We start from the raw sequence: 21,800 nt of genomic DNA on the forward strand, positions 1-21,800 counted from the left end.
ACATAAAAACGATTTTTCATACCATCCCAACGACTAGGCGGTTTTCCTTGCCAGATATTCATAATGCCGCATCGAGTTTATTTATTTATAAATTTTAAATAAAAAAAACAACACGAGCGCCGCCATAACATTCATAAGGAATGTTAATGTAATTATACTCTCTCTGAAACTCGATCCTGAAAACATAAAATAATTCTCATGGTTACAGCCAAGTTAAAGATTACCAGGTGTAGACTCCAGCTAAATATACCTTGACTCATCAAAACTAGGAACCCAGATCGAGGTTCTTTCTTAATGTAATTTTCTCTTTTGGCAGTGTTGTTAAACATAACGCCATTTTGCTACCGTGAAGCAGACGTGAATAATTTCCAACACAATTCTTTAAAATGGCCGGTGACTGGGCTCAACTCCAATGGGAGAAGTTTGGACTGCAGTTTGATGAGGTGGATGCCGATAAAAATGGCAGTTTAAGTTTGTGTGAAGTGGAACAAGTTTTAATTAAATCTGGATTCAATGGAGATGCAGAGACTGTCAAGGTAACGCACGTGAATCATACTCACTCATTCCTTTGTTGGATATTGACAAGGCAGCGATTTTACTGGACTTTCGATCGTCATAATTTTCGTTTCGCTAGATTTGTCTCATTCATAAACTATATTATCTTGCCCCGTATTTTTAAAACACAACTCATTTATTTCTTTGTTGCGGTCTACGCCCAAAGAAACGATATTACCACAGCAGCGACTTTACTGGACCTTCATCATAATTTGCGTTTCGCAAGATTTGGCGTCATCAGAACAATATATGTTAAAAACACATCTGACTTTTTGGGGAATAAAATTTTATTCAAGGTTACAACGATGTATTTCGAGATATCATCATCAGTTAGGCCAAAATACAATATCAAACATTCTTCTGGCTTTACTCACTATATCTTTTCTCTCAGCGACAACATAAAGACTACAGAGAGAGAGAGAGAGAGAGAGTGTACACGGGGCCTCAGTGTTTCGTCACATCCCAACGATTGTCAGCCCCCCACCCCGCCTCCCCGTCCTGCACCAGTGACAAGGGGAAACTATCTCGATGCACTATCTCGGCCAACACCGGGAGGGGAGCGAAGCCACGACCTCCATGCTAGCTAGCCAGTGTCTTACCCACTTAGCCACCGTGGCCCCAGAATGAACAGAACTGGAAGTAAGCCTCATAGTATTTTGTTAACCTCTTTTGGCCACCTGATATTATTAATAAACATTTAACTTTATAAGTAAAATTTATTTGGCACCTTTGATGAATTGTATCGTTATGTAGTATTTGTTTATTTTGACGGGTTTGTTTATATTTTGTTCTACGTGGCTCTGTCCGCCATTCCAGCCAGGGGCGTGTCGCGCACCACACAGCGGGTTTTTACGAGGGTACTGTTATGGACAGGGGGCAGCGGTGGTTCGTTGAGTAAGACGTTGACTCGGTGACCAGGAGGCCCCTTATTGTTCGAGCCCGGTCTTAACCTAGAAAGTACATCGGGATTTCCGACGTGGTTCCCTCTTGTCTTTGATGCCGGACGTGGAGGCCTGGCGTTGGAATTCGAAATAAGAGTAGACCGTAGTGCCGCTGTCCGGGCAAAATTGCCAATGTTGACAAATTCTTATTTCAGCATATCTTTGTAAATTTTTCGAACTATATTCCTTTTAGAGATTCGGCAATATTTACCCGTTGTATCTCGCAAGAGATTAACAATCCCTTAAATGACGACCATAGGCTTAATAATAGTTAATAACACCGCCCCCCCCCCCCCAAAAAAAAAAAAAAAGAACAACGGTACAACACCAAATGGGCATTATTCAAAAATATTTTAAGTACCGTAGCTGAAACTGTTGAAATTTCTTAATTAAGATATGTATTCAACCCTGTCCGATTAATAGGACAGATTATTCTGACTTGCTGTGTTACAGTATGTTTATAATAGAACCAAGGTTAGAAGAACTAACAGTAGCGAAAACACGATGTAATCTGATATATATATATATATATGTGTACTACTCGACCGCTGTATACTTATATATTCTATATCTACTCTTCCTCCTACATACATATAGTTTAACCATAATGATATTACCATTTACCTGTCTATTTACCTGACCATTTACCTGACCAGTGACCATTTACCTGGTCGATTACCTGACCATTTATCTGCCCAGTTACCATGACCGGTTACCTGGTCATTTACCTGTCCGTTTACCTGGCCATTTACCTGACCATTTACCTGTCCAGTTACCTACCCATTTACCTGGCCGGTTACCTGGCCGTTTACCTTCCCGGGTACCTGCCCAGTTACCTGAGATTTAAACAGACTGATATGTAAACACATGGATAAATCTACATTTAATAGGGAAAACAACCCCTCTGCATAGAGTAGGGGGTTTAATGCCTCGTCACACAATACTTCTGTTATTTTGAGACTAACATAATGGTAAATGTCTTTGTCTGTGATTACATGTGCAATGCAAGGTAGAAGAATTTTGCCCGGACTAGATTTCTATGTTTGTATATTCTATGTTTGTATATTCTATGTTTGTATATTCTGTGTTTGTATATTATATGTTTGTATATTCTGTGTTTGTATATTCTGTGTTTGTATATTCTATGTTTGTATATTCTATGTGTTTATAGTTTCTATATTTCATGTTTGTATATTTTCCCATTTGATACACATATATATTTTTATATTTTACTAGTTGATATTCAAGAATCTTGATACCGATGGAGATAAGAAAATATCTAAACAGGAATTTCAAGCTTCTGTTAAAGAACTACCCAAGATAGAAATGCAGTAAGTTTTCATTTCATGACTCCACTATAATACCCTTTTAGACATATCGTTTGATTAACGTCTTTAACGAATTAACGTGTGTATTAATAATAAAATATAATATTTCACAATTAATGTTGTATGTACATGTAGAGTTATACTCTATCACACTTTTAATTAAAATTGAAAATATTTTATTTCCCCAGGGAGATGTCTTTGCGACGTGCTTTTAAAATGATGGATACAGACAATAGTGGATTTCTAACCAAAAGAGAAATTATTGATGCTGTCAAGACGCTGCCTGGGTTAGATGTCTCGGCTGAAAAGCTGGCTGATCTTCTCATTTTCCAAGTTACAGGTGAGAAAGTATATTTATCGAGCGAGAGGTTTTGCCAGGATCCCGATATTACGACATTGTTAAGATCCTATTGTTTTACACCGACTAGGCTGATGAAGACATGAAATTAAATGGGGTTTAACGTCCTACTGTGCTGCTCCGAACGGGGCTAATGAAGACGGGCTTATGCCATATAGTGTGCTATGAGGGAAATTTTACCCGGGCAGCGGCACTATGGCCTACTCTTATATCGAATTCAAACTGCCAAGGAATCTTTTACGTGCACGCCAATGTATTTACGGGACCTCGGTTTTTCTTCCCATCCGAACGACTAGACAGATACATAATACTATTTTATTTGTTGCAGATAAAGACAAGAAAATCAGCTTTGACGAATTTCTACACGTGTTCGGTATCGAGGCTGCTAGCGCCCACATGAGAGAGGTCTTTAAAAAGATCGACAAAGACAACAGCGGATTCTTATCCAAACAGGAAATCATCGACAGTATCGCTGCCGACTCGGAGTTAAATTTGAAGGCGAAGAAAATCTCTCCTCTTCTCATTCACTTCAGTAAAAATAAGGGAACAGATAAAATAAATTATGATGAATTTATTACTTTGTATACAACCGAAAAACCTTAAATTAAAAATGTTCTGTCATATTTTTAAACGATAAAGGATGAATTCTTTTCAAATACGTGAATGTAATCTTTTGGTAGTAAATATTAGAAAAAAAGTTGAAAAAGAATGAAATGACAAATTTGGACATTTTAAAAAATGATTCCTAAACATAAAACTCGCCGAAATATTACAAGTTATTAAAATTCTATGAACACACAATTTTATATTTAAGTATTGTTTATAATTTCGAATTTATAAAGGAAATTAAAACCAGGTAATTTTGTAAAGGTAATTTGTAACTATGGTTACCTGTATTTTGATCAATATTTATTTAATTGTTGTAAAATTGTATTAGATATTATTTTATTCTATTTAAACTATCTTTAATTTATTTTTAACTTATATTATTTTGTCTTACTATGTTAATAAAGATCTTTTTAATTTTAAATTCTCCTTAAAGTTTGTTCAGCCAATATGATGACACCAATGTATGTTGTTCCGGGACACGTATTAAACTATGCTTCCTAATTGGGTGCTAAACGATTCCAAACAATACACAGGTCACAATTCTTTGGAATACAATTACTGCAACGTTTCGACTAGGCTTCTCTGGTATTTATGAAGCAATGATTTTTGACTGTCACATCTTCATACTTACCGATATATTGTTCCAACTGCTTATTCCTGAACGATGTTTCCACCTGGGATCTCTATTACTGAAGGTAGTTAATAAACCCGGCTCATCTCGGCTTTTTTTATTGTCCTTTTTTTTGGGGAGGGGGGGGGGGGGGGTCTTCTCTCCGAGGAATAAGCCCAAGTCAGGTTTGTTATCATATCTGAGTTACTGTATGTTTGAACAATATGGTTATGATGTGATGGAGATCAGAATCTTATAACAGCGATGATTACCCCATCGAAATCTACCCATTTGGTAAACCGAAGAGACTGCAAACACACAGGAGATACAAAAACCGAAACGCGGGCAAAAACACAGGGCATAAATCGGAGCCTCAACCCAACCCCTGCTGCCTGGGAGGATGACAAAGGCTGGGTATAAAGTAAATATCTATGAATACTAGGCTCAGTATGGATTTAAAACCATTTGTGTTGATATACTTATCCAGACGTTACTTTCCTATTTCAGATCACTCAACAAATATTTCTGTCACGTTTCAGCTATAGGAGTTTTGGTCAATTTGAAGACTGTGACTTTTACTTAAAGATGACCTGGATTAGATCTACCACATGACCAAGGGGACTAGTGTGTAATCTATCACATGACCAAGGGGACTAGTATTTAATCTATCACATGACCAAAGGGGACCAGTATGTAATCAGGGCCGTAACTAGCTCAGAGCAACGAGGGGGGCGGGAAGTGTTCTTGGGGGTGCTGTAATATTGACGGACAATGCATATCTATTTTTTTTAGGGTTACGGGCCTGTATGTAATTCTGTATTCAGTCACATGACCATGTAATCTGACATACACCATACAGGGTGCTATGAGGGACATTTTGCCTAGAAAAAGGCGCTATGGCCTACTATTATATCAATTTCCACAGGACCTTGCTTTATAAGCCCATCCCAACAACTATACATTGTCCCTTGCCAGACCCCGAGACCCTCCATCCTACACCACTGACAAGAGAGAATCATCGCAAAAACCGGGATCGAACATTGGGTCAGCAGGTTAGCGAGCCAAAGTCTTACTCACTGATTCACCGTGGTTCACAGTTTGAATTATCCAAGAGGACTCGAGTTTGGTCTCTCATTATTACCCAATAATAAAAACTAATTATTATTTTCATGTTTGTATATTAATAATAGATGTTATAATATATTTATATACATAATAATAATACTAATAGATATCACAGATAGACGTTATAATATATTTACAATAAAACATCAAATATTACATAATCTGTACTTTCATTTCCGGGACTGAATTAAGGTATAAGTTTAAGGGCAGCAGTCCAGGGGCCTCTGCCATGCAGCTGGTCGACCTCCAAAGACTGATGCTGAATAAAAGTATAAGTACTATAAAATATCTCTGTAGCGTACATATATTTGTGGTAAACATTACTACATTCAAAATAAACACTGTTCTGTATACCAGGGTTGGGGACCAGATAGACCCTAAAAAATGTTAATCCATCTTCGATTATTTGAGGTTGGTTATTATTCATTAACAATTAAACTAAAGTAAAATCTACCATCTTTAATTAAGACTGTGTTCAATAAAATATACACCTTGTTACAATGTTATAGGTGAAATATAGATCTAATAATGCTGATTGAGTATACAGGCACATTATTGTCTAAATGACCAATCTCTATATACAATTATACAAGCTGAATATATTTTATTGTATGATTAGCAGTATATAACGGTTATGGTTATTTAGGCACATTTTATCATGTAAAAAGTTTACGTTTCTTAATGCTAAGTGTAATCGTTATGTATATTTTGTTAATGCTTGAATGTAATTTAGGCACAGATTGTTTTCAATAATACTAGGTTGGTAATGGGACTATTTTATCTCTCGGGTTAATATTATAAAAAATTTAAAATGGGGGTGTCCACTGAGTTATCCCCCCTAACTCTCCAGAAAAGATAACGTACTAGATGCACATCTTTGGGTATAATAATTTCATAGCATGTGTGTAATATATATAGTGTTTAGATACTACATGAAGTCCAGATGATCAAGACTATACATCAAGTGACTTTAGTGTCTGGGTAATCTGGATGATATATAAGAGAATAAATACACCACGGTGTGTGTTGTCTTTTTAAATATATTCATATTACACGCATATTTCTAGAAATCAAATAAATGATGATATTTTGAAGGGCCAACAGATATTTAAATCGTTTCTAACAAATAAATTATTAAAATAAAATTTTGATCTAAAAATCACAAATTTGTAAATGTATAAAAAGCACATCACTAAAAGGTTTTTTTCCCTTAAAAGTAAAATTTTATAAAATTTGTAATATTTTTAATACTGGACTTGTAGTAATGTTGGCGGACGGTTTCTAATGTTCATGGTGGGTGTTCCGACACTTCTTTGCTGGTTGAAACTAGGTTGGGGCTGGGCCATCGCTGATCCGTAAGTTTTCTGAAAACAAGTAAAATAATAATATTTAAACGGATTGTTAATCACTTGATAACAACAATATGGTGATGAATTGTTTCAATGGCATGGAGAGAAAGAGAGAGAGAGAGAGAGAGAGAGAGAGGGTTTAAGTCTACTCAACACAAACTAGGTCATTTTGGGACTAACATATGGTTCAATTTTAATTCTATAATTCGCTTGCGCATAAGGGTCTTTAGCAGTGGGCGGAAACCAGAGGACCCAGAGACAACTCACAAGGTTGGACAGGCGACCGACCCTACTCCATGTCACGTACAATTGGAATTTGATATAAGAGTAAGCCTTAGCGGTGCTGTCCAGACAAAATGTCCCTCATAGCACACTTGTTGTAGAGCATATGCCCATCATTTGTAGCCCAGTCGGGGCAGAACAGGAGGACGTTAAAAAAAACCATTTTATTGCATTAAATTATATAGACAATGCTTAGTTTCTCAAAAGTTGGATGTTAAACTCTCATTTGATTTGATTCGAGTCGGGAATTATAGTACTTACTCGTCTTTGAGTTCTCATCTGAGCATTATAAAACGACATGGAATCCGGATCATTCATCAATAACTCACGTTGTAATCTATCAAACTTCTCTTGTTCATCTTCAGGCTACAATTATATAACATAACAATTACACATGATTTCATTACAATTACACAACATTTCATTGCAATTATACAGCATTTCATTACAATTACACAACATTTCATTACAATTACACAACACTTCATTACAATTACACAACCTGGTTTCTTTGTACACATTGGTTTGCGAATCAATGAACCCTTGACAGTTGGAATTCGATATAAGAGTAGGCCGTAGTGCCGCTGTTCGGGCAAAATTTCGCTCATAGTACACTGTATGGTGTATGCCCGTCTTCATTAGCCCAGGTTAGGAGCAGAACAGTAGGACGTTAAACCCCATTTCATGTCATTTTCATTTCCTATTATAAATGGCAACACTGACCCCTTTAAAAGAACCAGATAATTTTTATTGTATGTTATTTATATATATGTATAAATGTTACTTACTATAGGTTGTGTATTATAGGCCATTAAAACACCCGGTCTCATTCCATGGCCAGCAGCTAAACTCGTAGAATTCTCTTCATTTACATTTAAAAAACTCTCAGCATACCAATTATCAAACTCTACAATAATACAGGTGTAATAATTAAAATAGGTCTTTTTACTTTCTTTCACAAGCCGTTAGGGCTGTTGGGCGGCCATATTGTTTAGCATGTGCACCTTTGATCAGAGAGAAAGAGAGGGAGAGAGCGAGAGAGAGAAAAATGGGGTTTAACATGCACTTGACACAAACGAGATCATTTCGAGACTAACATATGGTTTATTTTTATTTCTATAATTCGCTTCTGCTGTGTAGGGGTCTTTAGCAGTGGTAGGAAACCGGAGGACCCAGAGAAAACCTACGAGGTTGGACAGGTGACCCTACAGGGGAATCAAAACCACACCAGTTGACTCAATAACGGACCTTACGATACAGCGCGCACATCTAACCATTCAGACATCCAACCCCCCAAATTTTGTTAACGGTTAAATACCATGGTTTCGATTTCCTGCTTGTATGTGACAAGGAGTAGGGTCACCCAGATAAATTAGTAGCTGTTTTCCATTAGTTTGTGTTATTGTTTAAAGATACATTAGTTAAGAGTTTAATAAAGGGTTGGTCATTCAAATTACATCATTCTCAGCCAAGTTATCTATAAAGTTGTGTTATCATTGTATGTAGTTTTGACAAGATGTGTGCACAGTGGTAACCAGGGCACTGGTAGAATGGGGACTTAAATTAAATTTTTAAATGGCGAACCGTTTTAATCTAATTAAAATCTCGAGTATCCGATGCCATCGAGAGTCGATTATGGTCTTGTTTTGTTAATAAATGTCTAATTAATAATTTATATAACATTTCAGGCCTAAAGAAAGACCTGCAATAGGCAGATTTAGCTCTTGCATAATGTATGTTTAAATATCATATATCTATTTAATCTAGCTGGAAAAATTTGGAAGTGAAAGCCATGATATAAAAGTATAAAATCCACACCTTGTATGAGTTTCTGTCGACATTGATCCACCAATTTCTGACAATATTGTACTTCTGATTTTAAATTCTTGAGTTCATCAAAGTTCACGCGATACGACTGCTTCATTTCTTTAAGTTGTTTGATCGTATTAAATTCCTCTTCACTGATAATCACATCACCTTCTTCATTAAACATCGTACCTGATAAAAACACAACAAATAATCACATCACCTTCCTACTTACTAGAAAGGGAGAGAGAGAAAGAGAGAGAGAGAGTCCACTCGACACAAACTAGGTCATTTTGGGACTAACACATGGTTCAATTTTATTTCAATAATTCACTTGCACGAAGGGGTCTTTAGCAGTGGGAGGAAAACGGAGGACCCGGAGAAAACCCTGATATTGGACCGGCGAACCTACTACTTGTCACGTACAACCGGGGAATCGAAACCCCGCCAGTTGACTCAATGACAGACCGTATGATACAGCGTGCGCACGTGCTAACCATTCGGCCATCCAACCCCCTCTACTTACTAGAGGTTTCCCCTTGTCAGTGGTGCAGGATGGAGGGCCTGACAAAGACAGCTGTCTAGTCATTCGGATGGGACAAAAAACTGAGGTCCTGTGTATACGTTGACATGGATGTAGAAGATCCCTTGGCAGTTGGAATTTGATATATAAGTAGGCCATAGTGCTGCTGTCCGGGCAAAATTTCAAACTGTTTGGCGTATGCCCGTCTCCATTAGCCCAGTCAGAGCAAAATAGTAGGCATTAAACCAGTGATGGGATTTCAAAATTTTACTTGTCGGACATTTTACCGAAAATAAAGGGGCATAACTCTTATCGTTATTTAAGCAGACGAATTCGTACCACAATTAAAAGTCACATGTCAAAATATTCAAATCCCATACATAATAAAAATAGGTGAACCTCGCTATTTTTCATATTTAATTCCCGTACAGTATTCAATTCATACCACAATTAAAAACCACATGTCAACAAAATATTCAAATCCCGTACGTAATAAAACCCCATTTCATTTTTATTTCATCTGTTTCAACACAATGTTTGATATTGTGATGTCAATATTCGTTGAAATGTAGAGAACTGAACTGTTTCCAAACATGATGAGTTTACAGACAGTGTGGAATAACGTTATTAATGAGCAGACATGATTATGTGTCACCGTTGTACATTACACCAATAAAAATGGAATTTGACTGAATGATTGTCAGAGATGTCTCTTCTTTTGGTTTTATCATTTATTTTTTTTTTCACTCTCATCAAGTTGCCTTGGAGAACTGATATTGGACTCTTCCTTTCCTTAATAATAGGTATGATAATACCAGATTAGTTTAAAAGTTTACATTATTATTATAATGTTTAATTAATACGCCAACCATACCTTGAGCCTCTCTATCAGCTTTTAAATGATCTAGCCTCTGTCTCAGGTTATCTATTTCTATCTTATTCCCGTTTATCGTCCTTGCTCTCTCTGTATATAACTTCTTCTTTACGGCCAAAATTTCTACATATTAATAAAAAAAATATCTAATACAATTGTATTATACACAATCATAATTTTATGCAGTGAGTTAAGTCATGTCCAGGGGCCTTCTTCTCAAAAACTTAAACATGCAAGAGCATATTACAAGTCTTTCTTTAGGCCTGAAATGTTATCTAAATTATCAATTAGACATTAATTAACTTATCCAGACCATAATAAACTCTCGATGTCAAGGCTAGCCTTTGATGTTGGCTGGATTAGATTCCTATATGCCGCTTAACGGCCATTGATAATTAAATCAAAACAGTGGATAATCGAGACTATGCTGTTTATATTAATGATTTTAGTAATGATGACCGAGACTATGCGAAAATTTCACACGCTTCATTCTCGGCTCATAGTTGATCAATTTGACTGAAATTTTCAGCAAATTACCTTTACATTATCTAGTTTTTAACTATTATAGCGAGAACTGCCATCTCTTTATCTTATCTCCCATAATGTATCTTTAAGCTCGGATACTGTAAGATTATAACCATTTCCTTGGCTTAGACTTTTAGCTCTTAATCAATGAATAGGTTGCATCCTTAAAATAATTCGGTCTTTCGTGGATAAGACCCCTGAATTGTCAGGAAAGTGAACGTCCTAAAACCGACAAGGGGTATCTAATGTGTAGCAATGTGAAGTGCCATCAGACGGTAGAAAGAGTAATTATCAACGACTTCAGATCAATGTTTTCATTATGCTTATCAAATATGGTCAGTGCCTCATCACCCCAAATACAGTGTCTGAACCAACCCCTTCCTCCCCCAAATAAAATACATCTTTGGTTATAATATAATAATGTAATGTACCTTTATTTTCTATAAGTATACTGTTAATTTTACTTCCCCTTTCCTGTTTAAATTCTTCAAAAGCTGTTGTTCTACTGGGTGGTGTGCTGAAACAGATAAAAAACAGTATTACTGGGAGGTGTGCTGAAACAGTTAGCAAACAGTATTACTGGGTGGTGTGCTGAAACAAACAGATAGCAAACAGTATTACTGGGTGGTGTGCTGAAACAGTTAGCAAACAGTATTACTGGGTGGTGTACTGAAACAAACAGATAGCAAACAGTATTACTGGGTGGTGTGCTGAAACAGTTAGCAAACAGTATTACTGGGTGGTGTGCTGAAACAGATAGCAAACAGTATTACTGGGTGTTGGGCTGGCTGAAACAGATAGCAAACAGTATTACTGGGAGGTGTGCTGGCTGAAACAGATAGAAAACAGTATTACTGGGAGGTGTGCTGGCTGAAACAGATAGAAAACAGTATTACTCCTTTAAATATAGTCTACATGTGAATTCAAAGCAGCTTCTGATCACCCATTAAATATTGTCTACATGTGATTTCATACCTGGGTCGTTCTTTTATGTTGGAGCCTGTTCCCATGGAGCTGATTGGTGAAGCCGTGCCATCGAGTTCCTTGTCCTCCTTCCTGTCTACAGGGGTATGGGGTGACTTTAATTCCCGATCACCTTTAGCTGAATGTGAAGGACTGGTGGATGCTTTACCAGCTACAGGACTGTAAACATACAACAATTATTATATATTAATAGATTCTAAAAACATGAAATATCAACTTATTTTCCTTGTCCATCGTTTGCATGTGACATTTGTAATAATTCATGTTTATAAGTTCGATATAAATGAAGGACGAAGACCAAAAGAGAGAGAGAAATGGGGTTTAACGGCCACTCGACACAAACTAGGTCATTTCGTGACTAACACATGGTTCAGTTTTTATTTCCATAATTCGCTTGAGCCTAGGGGTCTTTAGCTGTTGGAGGAAACTGGAGGACCCAGAGAAAACCCACAAGGTTGGACAGGTGACCCTACTCCTTGTCACATACAGCCGGGGAATCGAAACCACGCCAGTTGACTCAATGACAGACCTTATGATATAACGCGCACACGCTAACCATCGGCCATCCAACCCCAGTCTTTTTAAATCATCAATATGGATTAAGCTGTGAAAGAATGGATAATGTATGAAACGACAATCAGCTGTTCTAGATTAATAACTTTAGCATGATGATAAGTGGTATTAAATTATAATTAAAATTAACGAAAATAATATTAAACTACAGGAAAACAGAGAAATTATGAATGAATATGAAAAATGGCACAAGAATCATTAACGTTAAATATTATAGATTAATAATATAATATATTGATTATGCCTTTCATAATCAGTCAGCAAAGATAGAATTATTAGTTGTTACTTCGAGTTCAACAGGTGTCAATTGATTTAACACAAAAATTTCACCCAACAAGGTGTGCAGCAACTGAGTATGATTACATCGTGACCAATCATGAGAGGTGAAATCTTTGATTGATTACATCACGATTCTACTCATACCACATCTGTTTTCGTGATTGTTAGAACTGTTAAAGAACTCAATTATACGTTACTGTACTTCAAATCACGATCTTGTTAAGACAGCAACACACTAGGCTAAAGTTGGCACCAATTGATTTGACCGATGGATGCAGCCACTCAATTTGATTCAAATACACATCTATATTTCGTTCCGTTTTTTTTATACTTTTGATGGCCTTTACTACATGAAGATCTGACCAGTTGTAGTGGAAGGTCACACCAGGGGTCATACGAGTGGCTTTGAGTAACTTTAAACCCTATGATGTCGGACATTTGACTAACCAATCAAGGTTGATGTTTCTAGTAGGATACCCACAGATCCGCCCATTGCGCGCCAAGAATTTGGTGCAAAGGACCATTTCATTGGCTAATCCCTCACATCAACCAGAGCGTGCATTATATAACAACTCTTTAAGATCCTAGTGTAGTAAAGATAAGTAAAACGAAATTTTAAACTATAAAAAACGAAACGATGTAGGATCTGTGTTTTAACCAGATTGTTATGAGGGAGACACATTAGGTGAAATTTGGCACCAATTGATTTGACCGATGGATGCGGCCGAATGATTCGCCTAGTGTGTGCCTGCAGTACTAATTTGTAGGCCCCTACATGTGATCTCAGCTTTTCGCCCAATCTAAATAACTAGACATGTTCTCTTTGACAGCATCACAGGCACCAAATGTGAGAAGTGGGAAGGGGGTTTAAATATCCTGACGTTATTTTGTATTAGTTTCAGTGGTTTAAACCAGGTTAATTAATGGTTATATAATTAAATAAAATATTATAAATAATAAATTAATATCATATTATTAGAGAATTATATATACTCTTCAAAAAAAGTAGGGGATAATATTCAGAAACAATACAAAAGTGCGGAAATGCACTGCTGTTTTTATTAGAGGTAACCAGTGTATGTTAATAACAGGCCAATTGCCTACACATGAACATAAACAGTTCATATGGGCAGCTTATCTGACGGCCCAATTTCACTTGCAAATAGATACACTGTCAAAAGTGAAATTGGACGTTTTTGATTTTTGTCTTAATAATGAATAATTGCTCCACCAATCCTCAGACATTCAGCAATTCGTCATGTCATGCTCCTAATCAACCATCCAATCACGATTTGGGGCCATCTGACACACTCCTTTTGCAGTGCCATGGCCAATTCTTGCAGTGTTGTCGCTTGACCAAATTAAACTTAACACATTAAAGCAAAGATGCGCTAAACAGTAAATCTTATGCAAGAACCAATAGGAAAGCAAACATGGATAGGATAAACCAGCAAGGGGCAGTTTTCATCAAATTTGACAATGAACCCCTCCCACGTGTATGGCGCTATTGCGTGTCGCACATGCAGCTCAGTGGTTCTGTTGGGTCGATAAGTTCTTCATCTGTGAACATACTCTCAAAGCATGTCAAGTGTCCATGACTATTTCATATCACAACCTCCTACTTTTTTTGAAGAGTAAAACAATTGTATGACCTGGTCCTAAGTTCCCCAAGCATTCTCAGATTTCAACTTTCAATCACTGCATGTTTATGAGAAATATCTTTGATCCTTATTTGATACCTTATAACAACAAAAGTTTTATAAAGGGTCATATTTTAGTTAAAATAACGTGAACAATTTTGAGTAAATTCTTAACTTAAGTCTGAGAATGCTTTGTGAACTCAGGGCCTGAAATGATTTCTAAAACATTGTGATGATTTCACGAAAAAAAGATAAAGCCAGATGTAACAGTTTCTGAAATGATTATAAAACATTTGATAATTGTAAAAAAAATCAAGAAAACTTAAAATAAAATATTTTTAGAACACAACCTTTCGACTGATCAAGACGTTAAATTTGTGCTATAATTTTAGTGCTCAGCCAATAATTGAAACAATCTCTATTCTTATGTCGAGGCTTGGCTCCAGGAGACTGGTCACAACCATCGTTAGGCACAAATTATCTCATAATGTACGTATTTATTATAATTCAAGGCTGTGTGATAATTTATGTTGAGGCTTGGCTCCAGGGGAACGGTCATTAACATTGTCACACATAAATTATCACATGATGTACGTATTTATTATAATTCAAGGACATGTGATAATTTATGCCGAGGCTTGGCTCCAACATATAATACTATATTGTGTTATATTTTGTGTCTGACAGTATCTATGATAGGTGCCTTATGTCCTGGCTTGTGTATTGTACAAACAAGTGAGTGATTGAACGTGAATCAGGTGCTGCTGAGGCTGTTAAACTGTTAATTATGTCCAGTACCTGTCTTGTACCAATCCGTTAAAAGCACTCATGGCGTGTACAGCCGAAATAATCCTACTGTTAAATAATTAATAAAAAAATAAAATAAAGTTGAATGATGAAAAGAGAAACAAAGGAGTATATAAGAAATATTAACATGTAATAAAATTGCGTCGTATTCGTCAGGCTTTTCTTCTTGTTCTATTAGTGTTTAAAGTCTGCTTCCACCGAGGATGATAGCGCAGACAAGATGCTGAGCGCATGGGCAGTGATCTATCCTGCGGGGGGAGAGAGAGAGAAATGTTGTTTAACTTCCACTCGACACAAACTAGGTCATTTCGGGACTAACATGTGGTTTAATTTTATTTCATTAATTCGCTTGCGCGTAGGGGTCTTTAGCAGTGGGAAGAAACCGGAGGACCCGGAGAAAACCCACAAGGTTGGACAGGCGACCCTACTCCTTGTCACGTACAACCGGGGAATCGAAACCACGCCAGTTGACTCAATGACAGACTTTATGATACAAGACGCACACACTAACCATTCAGCCATCCAACCCCGCTCCTGCTCACACTAGGGATCAAAACCACGACCGCAAGCCATAGGTGACCGACCAGCTAGAGCTTAAAGTACAACACTTTAGACCACTAGACCAGCTAGAGCTTAAAGTACAACACTTTAGACCACTAGACTAGCTAGAGCTTAAAGTACAACAATTTAGACCACTAGACCACCCCAACCGTCCTGTCTAGGCATCTCACTTCAAACACTAATACCTAATTTTATTGCATGTATATTGAGTGAAGGATAAATTCTCCAACTAGTCCAAATATGATTTAGGGAGCATGGAATCTCCTGCTAGAAAATAAACAGAAATTGTTTCGTATGGCATATATCCTTCAGAAACAACTGCTAGTGTGCAATAAAGCACCACACCAAAAATAGGAATTGAAGGGCATTGAATGCAGCATGCCATTGTGATATGTTTTATAATGATTTATTGAATGCAGGATGCAAGTGTGATATGTATAATGATTTATTGTGACTAAAGACTTAATGTGTGTCCTGTGATTCATTGAGACAAATCATGCTTTAATCTGTTTGTCAGATTCTACTTACTTCATTCTATCCTCTAGACAGGCATGACATATATAATACATATCATTAACATAACACTATATCCTCTATACAGGCATGATATACAGAATAAATATTGTTAATATAACACGATATCCTCTATACAGGCATGATATACAGAATAAATATTGTTAATATAACACGATTATGACATCATTCTATACAGGCATGACATCATTCTATACAGGCATGACATCATTCTATACAGGCATTCTATACAGGCATGACATCATTCTATACAGGCATGACATCATTCTATACAGGCATGACATCATTGTATTCTCAGGCATACCATATAGAATAAATATCGTTAATATAGCATTACAACCTGACATATAGAATAAATAACATTTATATAATAAGAATATAACATCATAGAATAAATATTTTATCACAGTATTCATACATTATAAATCTCAAATGAGATGACATGACAACCAGCTAATATAAAAGACATAATTTCTATCGTGTAACCTATATTTAATTTTTTCGCTAACTTTTCTTTAAATTATCGTGCACCAGAACACATGTCAAATCAAATCAAAAATTAGTCTAATTTATATAAAGTCATATCTTGGTAGCAAGGTCTAAATTTCTTACCACAATTAATCTCATTTTAAAGAGAGCTAGATAGAGAGAGAGAAATGGGGTTTCACATCTACTCGACATAATCTAGGTCATATCGGAACTAACATATGGTTCAAATTTTAAAATTTGCTTGCATGTAGGGGTCTTTAGCAGTGGAAGGTAATCAGAGGACCTGGAGAATTGAAACCTCGGCACTTGACTCAATAACAGACCTTCTGATCAAACGTGTACACGTTATACTACTCCGCTACCCAACCCACCATCTAATTTTAAATTGAACTGAACATTAAATATAAATATTAAATGTTAAAATATTATATCTAAATCTATATTAATGCCATTTAAAGATAATATATATTTTAGGAAATATCAGATCAGATAGGATGAATTGTTCTAATATAATATCTGCAACTAAGCTGAGCTTTTATACTTGAATAAAATATAATATTATCTAATATTAGGAAGGATATATTTTGGATATTAAATGAGTTATCCTAGAATAGTAATAGTTGTAACTAAGCTGGACTCTATACTTGAATAAAATATATTCAATATTAGGAAGGATATATTTTGGATATTAAATGAGTTATCCTAGAATAGTAATAGTTGTAACTAAGCTGGGCTATATACTTGAATAAAATATAATATTATCTAATATTAGGAAGGATATATTTTGGATATTAAATGAGTTATCCTAGAATAGTAATAGTTGTAACTAAGCTGGACTATATACTTGAATAAAATATAATATTATCTAATATTAGGAAGGATATATTTTGGATATTAAATGAGTTATCCTAGTATAGAAATAGTTGTAACTAAGCTGGACTCTATACTTGAATAAAATATATTCAATATTAAGGAAGGAAGATATTAAATGAGTTTTCCTGTAACAGCTGTAACTAGACTGGGCTCTATATTTCAAAGCTAAATAATATATTGGGGTATATATTCAATTATGACATCTAAAAATATTATATAGTTATTGGTATCAGAAGCAATGTCTTTTAAAATGATCTAACTATATTATTACCTACTGTCTATAACAGTTTTATAAAATAACTTACACAAGCAGGGAAGTTTGTGTATTTTGACGACTTTAAAAGAAAACATTTAATGTATATACACGTGCATACTTTTACAAATTCAAATTATAATGAATTTTACCAAGATTAAAGAAGAAATGAAAGCATATTTAAACTGGTGAGAGTTTGTATATATAGAAATGGTCTAATAAATATTAAAGAACCTTGGTCCAAGAACTGAACCTTGTGGTACACCAAAGAAGTACCTATGAAAGTCATCATCAATACAAAAGAGCTAGGTTTAATATTTTCTATGTCATCAATAATCTTATTTTATTGGTTTTGATGACGAATTATCAATCAATAATCCAATAATTATGTTGTTTTTTTAAATCAATGTGGTTCGAATTTTTTTATTTTTACAGATTCAGTGTTTTGTCAGCGTTAAATAAAAGATATTTCAGATTAGAGAAAAGAAATCGTAAATAAAACTAACCTCTGTCTGTCCTTAAATCCCTTCTTTTTACTTTCTCTTTCCTTTTCTTTTTTCTTTAACTGTACAACAGCTGATGGTTCGGCTTTTGCGGATCTTGGAGCGTTACCGACACCGAATCCTGAACCGTCTGACTCACCAACCATAGAAGTGTCTTCCGATATCAAACCAGCCTGTAGAAAGAACAGGAAAAAATTTAAATAATTAACTGAATCAATTTCTACATATTAGTAATATAATTACAAAGTGGACATTGATTTGGCCTCTGATTACACTGTAAGCCGAGTACTATTTAATCTTGTGTATCTAGCACTAATTTCTTTCACATACTTTTAATATCAAATCTTTGTTTAAAAATTCGTAAAAATCATTTTCTTCTGGCTGATTATATTTATAAGTGTTCAATTTACAAGTATTTAATAAAAATTTAATCATTATATTTCAATAATCAATTGGGTTGTTTATTTTTTAACAGTGATCGAGAAAATTAAACGCTTGTAAATTGGACACTCATTATCAAAATTGAATGGTCAGCTTTAAACTGGACACAAGTACAAATTAGATGATTTGGGGTGATTTTAAATGATTTTTACGTATTTTTAAACAAAGATTGGATATTGAATGGATGCTAAAGAAATTAATGTTAAATACCCAAGATTAAATAATACCTGGGTTACAGTGGAATCTCTAAATGGTTGACCATGTGAACTTTTTAAACTAATATCTAATTCTTAATTTAGATATTGTAGAATCAATTCTACCTGGTCATATTACCTGTTTTCGCCACCTTGGAACGAGACCCTAAGAGTTGCCATAGTGACACGAATCTCACCTGTTGAGCTGCGGCTACGGCCATGGGATCGGTCCTATCAATCAGTGTGTATTTCTGACGTAATCTCTCCTCTATCTCATGCTCCATTTGTCTTAAATAACAATTTTTTTAAAAAAAAAACATTATTCAGGGGTACAACAAGCATTTAAATAACAACAAAAATTTAATCATATTTTATATAAAAAATAAGACATAACCATTTCTATGGAATACACAAGGCTGTACAAAAAAAATCTTTCCAAAAAATTCAGCCATGGAATATTTATAGTATTCGAGGGACCTTGATTTTTCAAACCATCCAAAGAACTTTTCATTTTTTCCATGACTGGCATGGATGACAGGAAAGCAGACTGGAAATTCTGAGTAACTTTCAAGTGTGTCCAAAATCATGGCCTAATTAGAACGCCTGTGAGACTTTAAAATATAATGACATAAAATGGATAATCAAGACTTTGTCTTGTTTCTCCAATGCCATTGCTACAATAATAAACAGTCAACACTACATCTTCCAAATTTGAATGAAATTTTCAAAATATTAATTTTTCATTATCTTTTTTTGAACTGTTTTAAAGATAAAGGGGAATTTTAAATAAAATAAACTTACAAATAAATTTCTTTAAAAGCTTCGTATGTTCCTTGAATTTGTCTGACGTTTATAATCTGCACAATTAGAAAGATAAAATAGATAATACATATAAAAATGAAATGAAATGAAATGGACATACACCATACAGTGTGTTATCTGGACAGCGGCATTATGGCCTACTCTTATATCGAATTTCAACTGCCAAGGGATCGGGATCTTTTATATGCACTTAAATGTGTACATGTGACTTCGTTTTTTCGTCCCATACTAATGACTGACTATACATTGTGTATTACCAGACCCTCCATCCTGCACCACCAACAAGGGGGAATCATGCCGGAAAATCCAGCCTCCGCAGGGATCGAACAGGGGACCGGCAGGTTAGCAAGTCAAGGACTTACTGAGTGAATGATACATGTAAACATGACGGAAACAAATTAACTCCTTATTATAAGTGGAATAAAATCCCTGAAACGGTGCTGGTACACCTTGGATGGATTAATCCCTAGTACACTGCTGGTACACCTTGGGTGGAATAACCCCTGAAACTGTGCTGGTACTCCTTCAGACCGTGGTTGAGGAATCTCTGATACAGTGTCGGTAAGAATGGAGAGTAACTTTAGTCAGTCAATGTAGGTAAAGTTGTTCACATAGTATCTAGACTTCAGTGAATATCAATCAATGACATTTTGTTTATGACAGTTGAGTTATTTCATCAGTTCACATGACAAAGGTAATTAATCATACCATGTTTATCACAACAAACAAAACATAAAACATTTATTAAATAAAATTACTGAATATAATAGAAGCTGTGTATTAACAATCACTCTCTGGTTGTGATCAAGCTTACACCATTGCTTGATAACAAGACAATCATTGTTAAAACTTTTCTTTGAGAGAGAGAGAGAGAGAGAGAGAGAGAGAGAAATGGGGTTTAACGTTCACTCGACACAAACTAGGTCATTTTGGGACTAACATATGGTTCAATTTTTTATTTCAATAATTTGCTTGCGCGTAGTGGTCTTTAACAGTGGGAGGAAACCGGAGGACCCAGAGAAAACCCACAAGGTTGAAGAGGCGACCCTACTCCTTGTCACATACAACCGGGCAATTGAAACCACGTCAGTTAACTCAATGACAGACCTTATGATACAGCGTGCACGTGCTAACCATTCGGACATCCTACCCCCCCTTTATTTTGTGTGAAGTTATGAGGGTTTGAAGTTTGGAGAAAATGTACCCTAGATTTTTTATTATCATAGCATCCATGGTACTTGACAAGTCTTGATTTTCTATTTTGTGGTTGAACTGTTAAATGACCTACAATAGGCAGGGTTTATCTCTTACTAAGACATCTTTAAATAATTAAACCCAATCGTATACTTACATCAACCTCGTCAACTGTTCCCTCTAGATAAGGCTTGTTAAACAATGAAACCCAATCGTATACTTACATCAACCTCGTCAACTGTTCCCTCTAGATAAGGCTTGTTAAACAATGAAACCCAATCGTATACTTACATCAACCTCGTCAACTGTTCCCTCTAGGTATCGTCTGACTTGTTGACGAACTTCGTACTTCTGTTGTTCTGATAACGCATCATAACTGATGTGACTTCTGTTAGCCTGGGTAGATATAATATATAGTTAAAGACACATTATGGGAGATAAGATAACGAGATGGCAGTTCTCGCTATAATAGTTAAAAACTAGATAGTGTAAAGGTAATTTGCTGAAAATTTCAGTCAAATTGATCCACTATGAGCCGAGAAAGAAGCGGGTGAAATTTTGGCATAGTCTCGGTCATCATTACTAAAATCATTAATATAAACAGCTTAGTCTCGATTATCCACTTTTTTTGATTTAATTATCAACGGCTGTTAGCGGCATATAGGAATCTAATCCAGCCAACATCAAAGGCTAGCCTTGACATCAAGAGTTTATTATGGTCTGGATAAGTTAATTAATGAATGTCTAATTGATAATTTAGATAACATT

General features: G+C 35.5%; 2 protein-coding genes across 2 annotated transcripts; one reads left to right on the forward strand and one right to left on the reverse strand.

Moving 5' to 3' along the window:
* The first annotated feature begins 267 nt into the window (after positions 1 to 267).
* LOC126831625 (calmodulin-like protein 5) lies at positions 268 to 4,088 on the forward strand. The gene is made up of 4 exons (XM_050562206.2): positions 268 to 536; positions 2,733 to 2,827; positions 3,013 to 3,164; positions 3,511 to 4,088. Exons 1-4 carry the CDS (start codon positions 387 to 389, stop codon positions 3,783 to 3,785), a joined length of 672 nt encoding a protein of 223 aa, XP_050418163.2. The 5' UTR covers positions 268 to 386; the 3' UTR covers positions 3,786 to 4,088.
* A 2,660-nt stretch (positions 4,089 to 6,748) lies between these two features.
* Positions 6,749 to 21,210, reverse strand: LOC126832469 (kinesin-like protein KIF9). Its single transcript, XM_056103406.1, has 12 exons — positions 21,190 to 21,210; positions 19,818 to 19,873; positions 19,214 to 19,304; positions 18,385 to 18,554; positions 17,931 to 17,960; positions 11,861 to 12,028; positions 11,317 to 11,402; positions 10,361 to 10,483; positions 8,976 to 9,155; positions 7,946 to 8,064; positions 7,419 to 7,523; positions 6,749 to 6,890 (listed from the first exon to the last, which is right to left on the reverse strand). Exons 3-12 carry the CDS (start codon positions 19,298 to 19,300, stop codon positions 6,771 to 6,773), a joined length of 1,188 nt encoding a protein of 395 aa, XP_055959381.1. The 5' UTR covers positions 19,301 to 19,304; positions 19,818 to 19,873; positions 21,190 to 21,210; the 3' UTR covers positions 6,749 to 6,770.
* Positions 21,211 to 21,800: the final 590 nt, after the last annotated feature.

This window comes from Patella vulgata, chromosome 9 (assembly GCF_932274485.2).
Source record: "Patella vulgata chromosome 9, xgPatVulg1.2, whole genome shotgun sequence".
Lineage (NCBI taxonomy): Eukaryota > Metazoa > Mollusca > Gastropoda > Patellidae > Patella > Patella vulgata.

What these genes read in the sequence shown, in the direction of transcription:
- LOC126831625 (XM_050562206.2), top strand. Translation starts at nt 387, where the DNA reads ATGGCCGGTGACTGGGCTCAACTCCAATGGGAGAAGTTTGGACTGCAG. An exon ending in CTACCCAAGATAGAAATGCA is followed by an intron (nt 2,828 to 3,012) that starts GTAAGTTTTCAT and finishes TTATTTCCCCAG; the next exon opens with GGAGATGTCTTTGCGACGTG. An exon ending in TCTCATTTTCCAAGTTACAG is followed by an intron (nt 3,165 to 3,510) that starts GTGAGAAAGTAT and finishes TATTTGTTGCAG; the next exon opens with ATAAAGACAAGAAAATCAGC.
- LOC126832469 (XM_056103406.1), bottom strand. Translation starts at nt 19,300, where the DNA reads ATGGAGCATGAGATAGAGGAGAGATTACGTCAGAAATACACACTGATT. An exon ending in TATACTTATAGAAAATAAAG is followed by an intron (nt 10,484 to 11,316) that starts GTACATTACATT and finishes ATTAATATGTAG; the next exon opens with AAATTTTGGCCGTAAAGAAG. An exon ending in TCGACAGAAACTCATACAAG is followed by an intron (nt 8,065 to 8,975) that starts GTGTGGATTTTA and finishes GTATTATTGTAG; the next exon opens with AGTTTGATAATTGGTATGCT.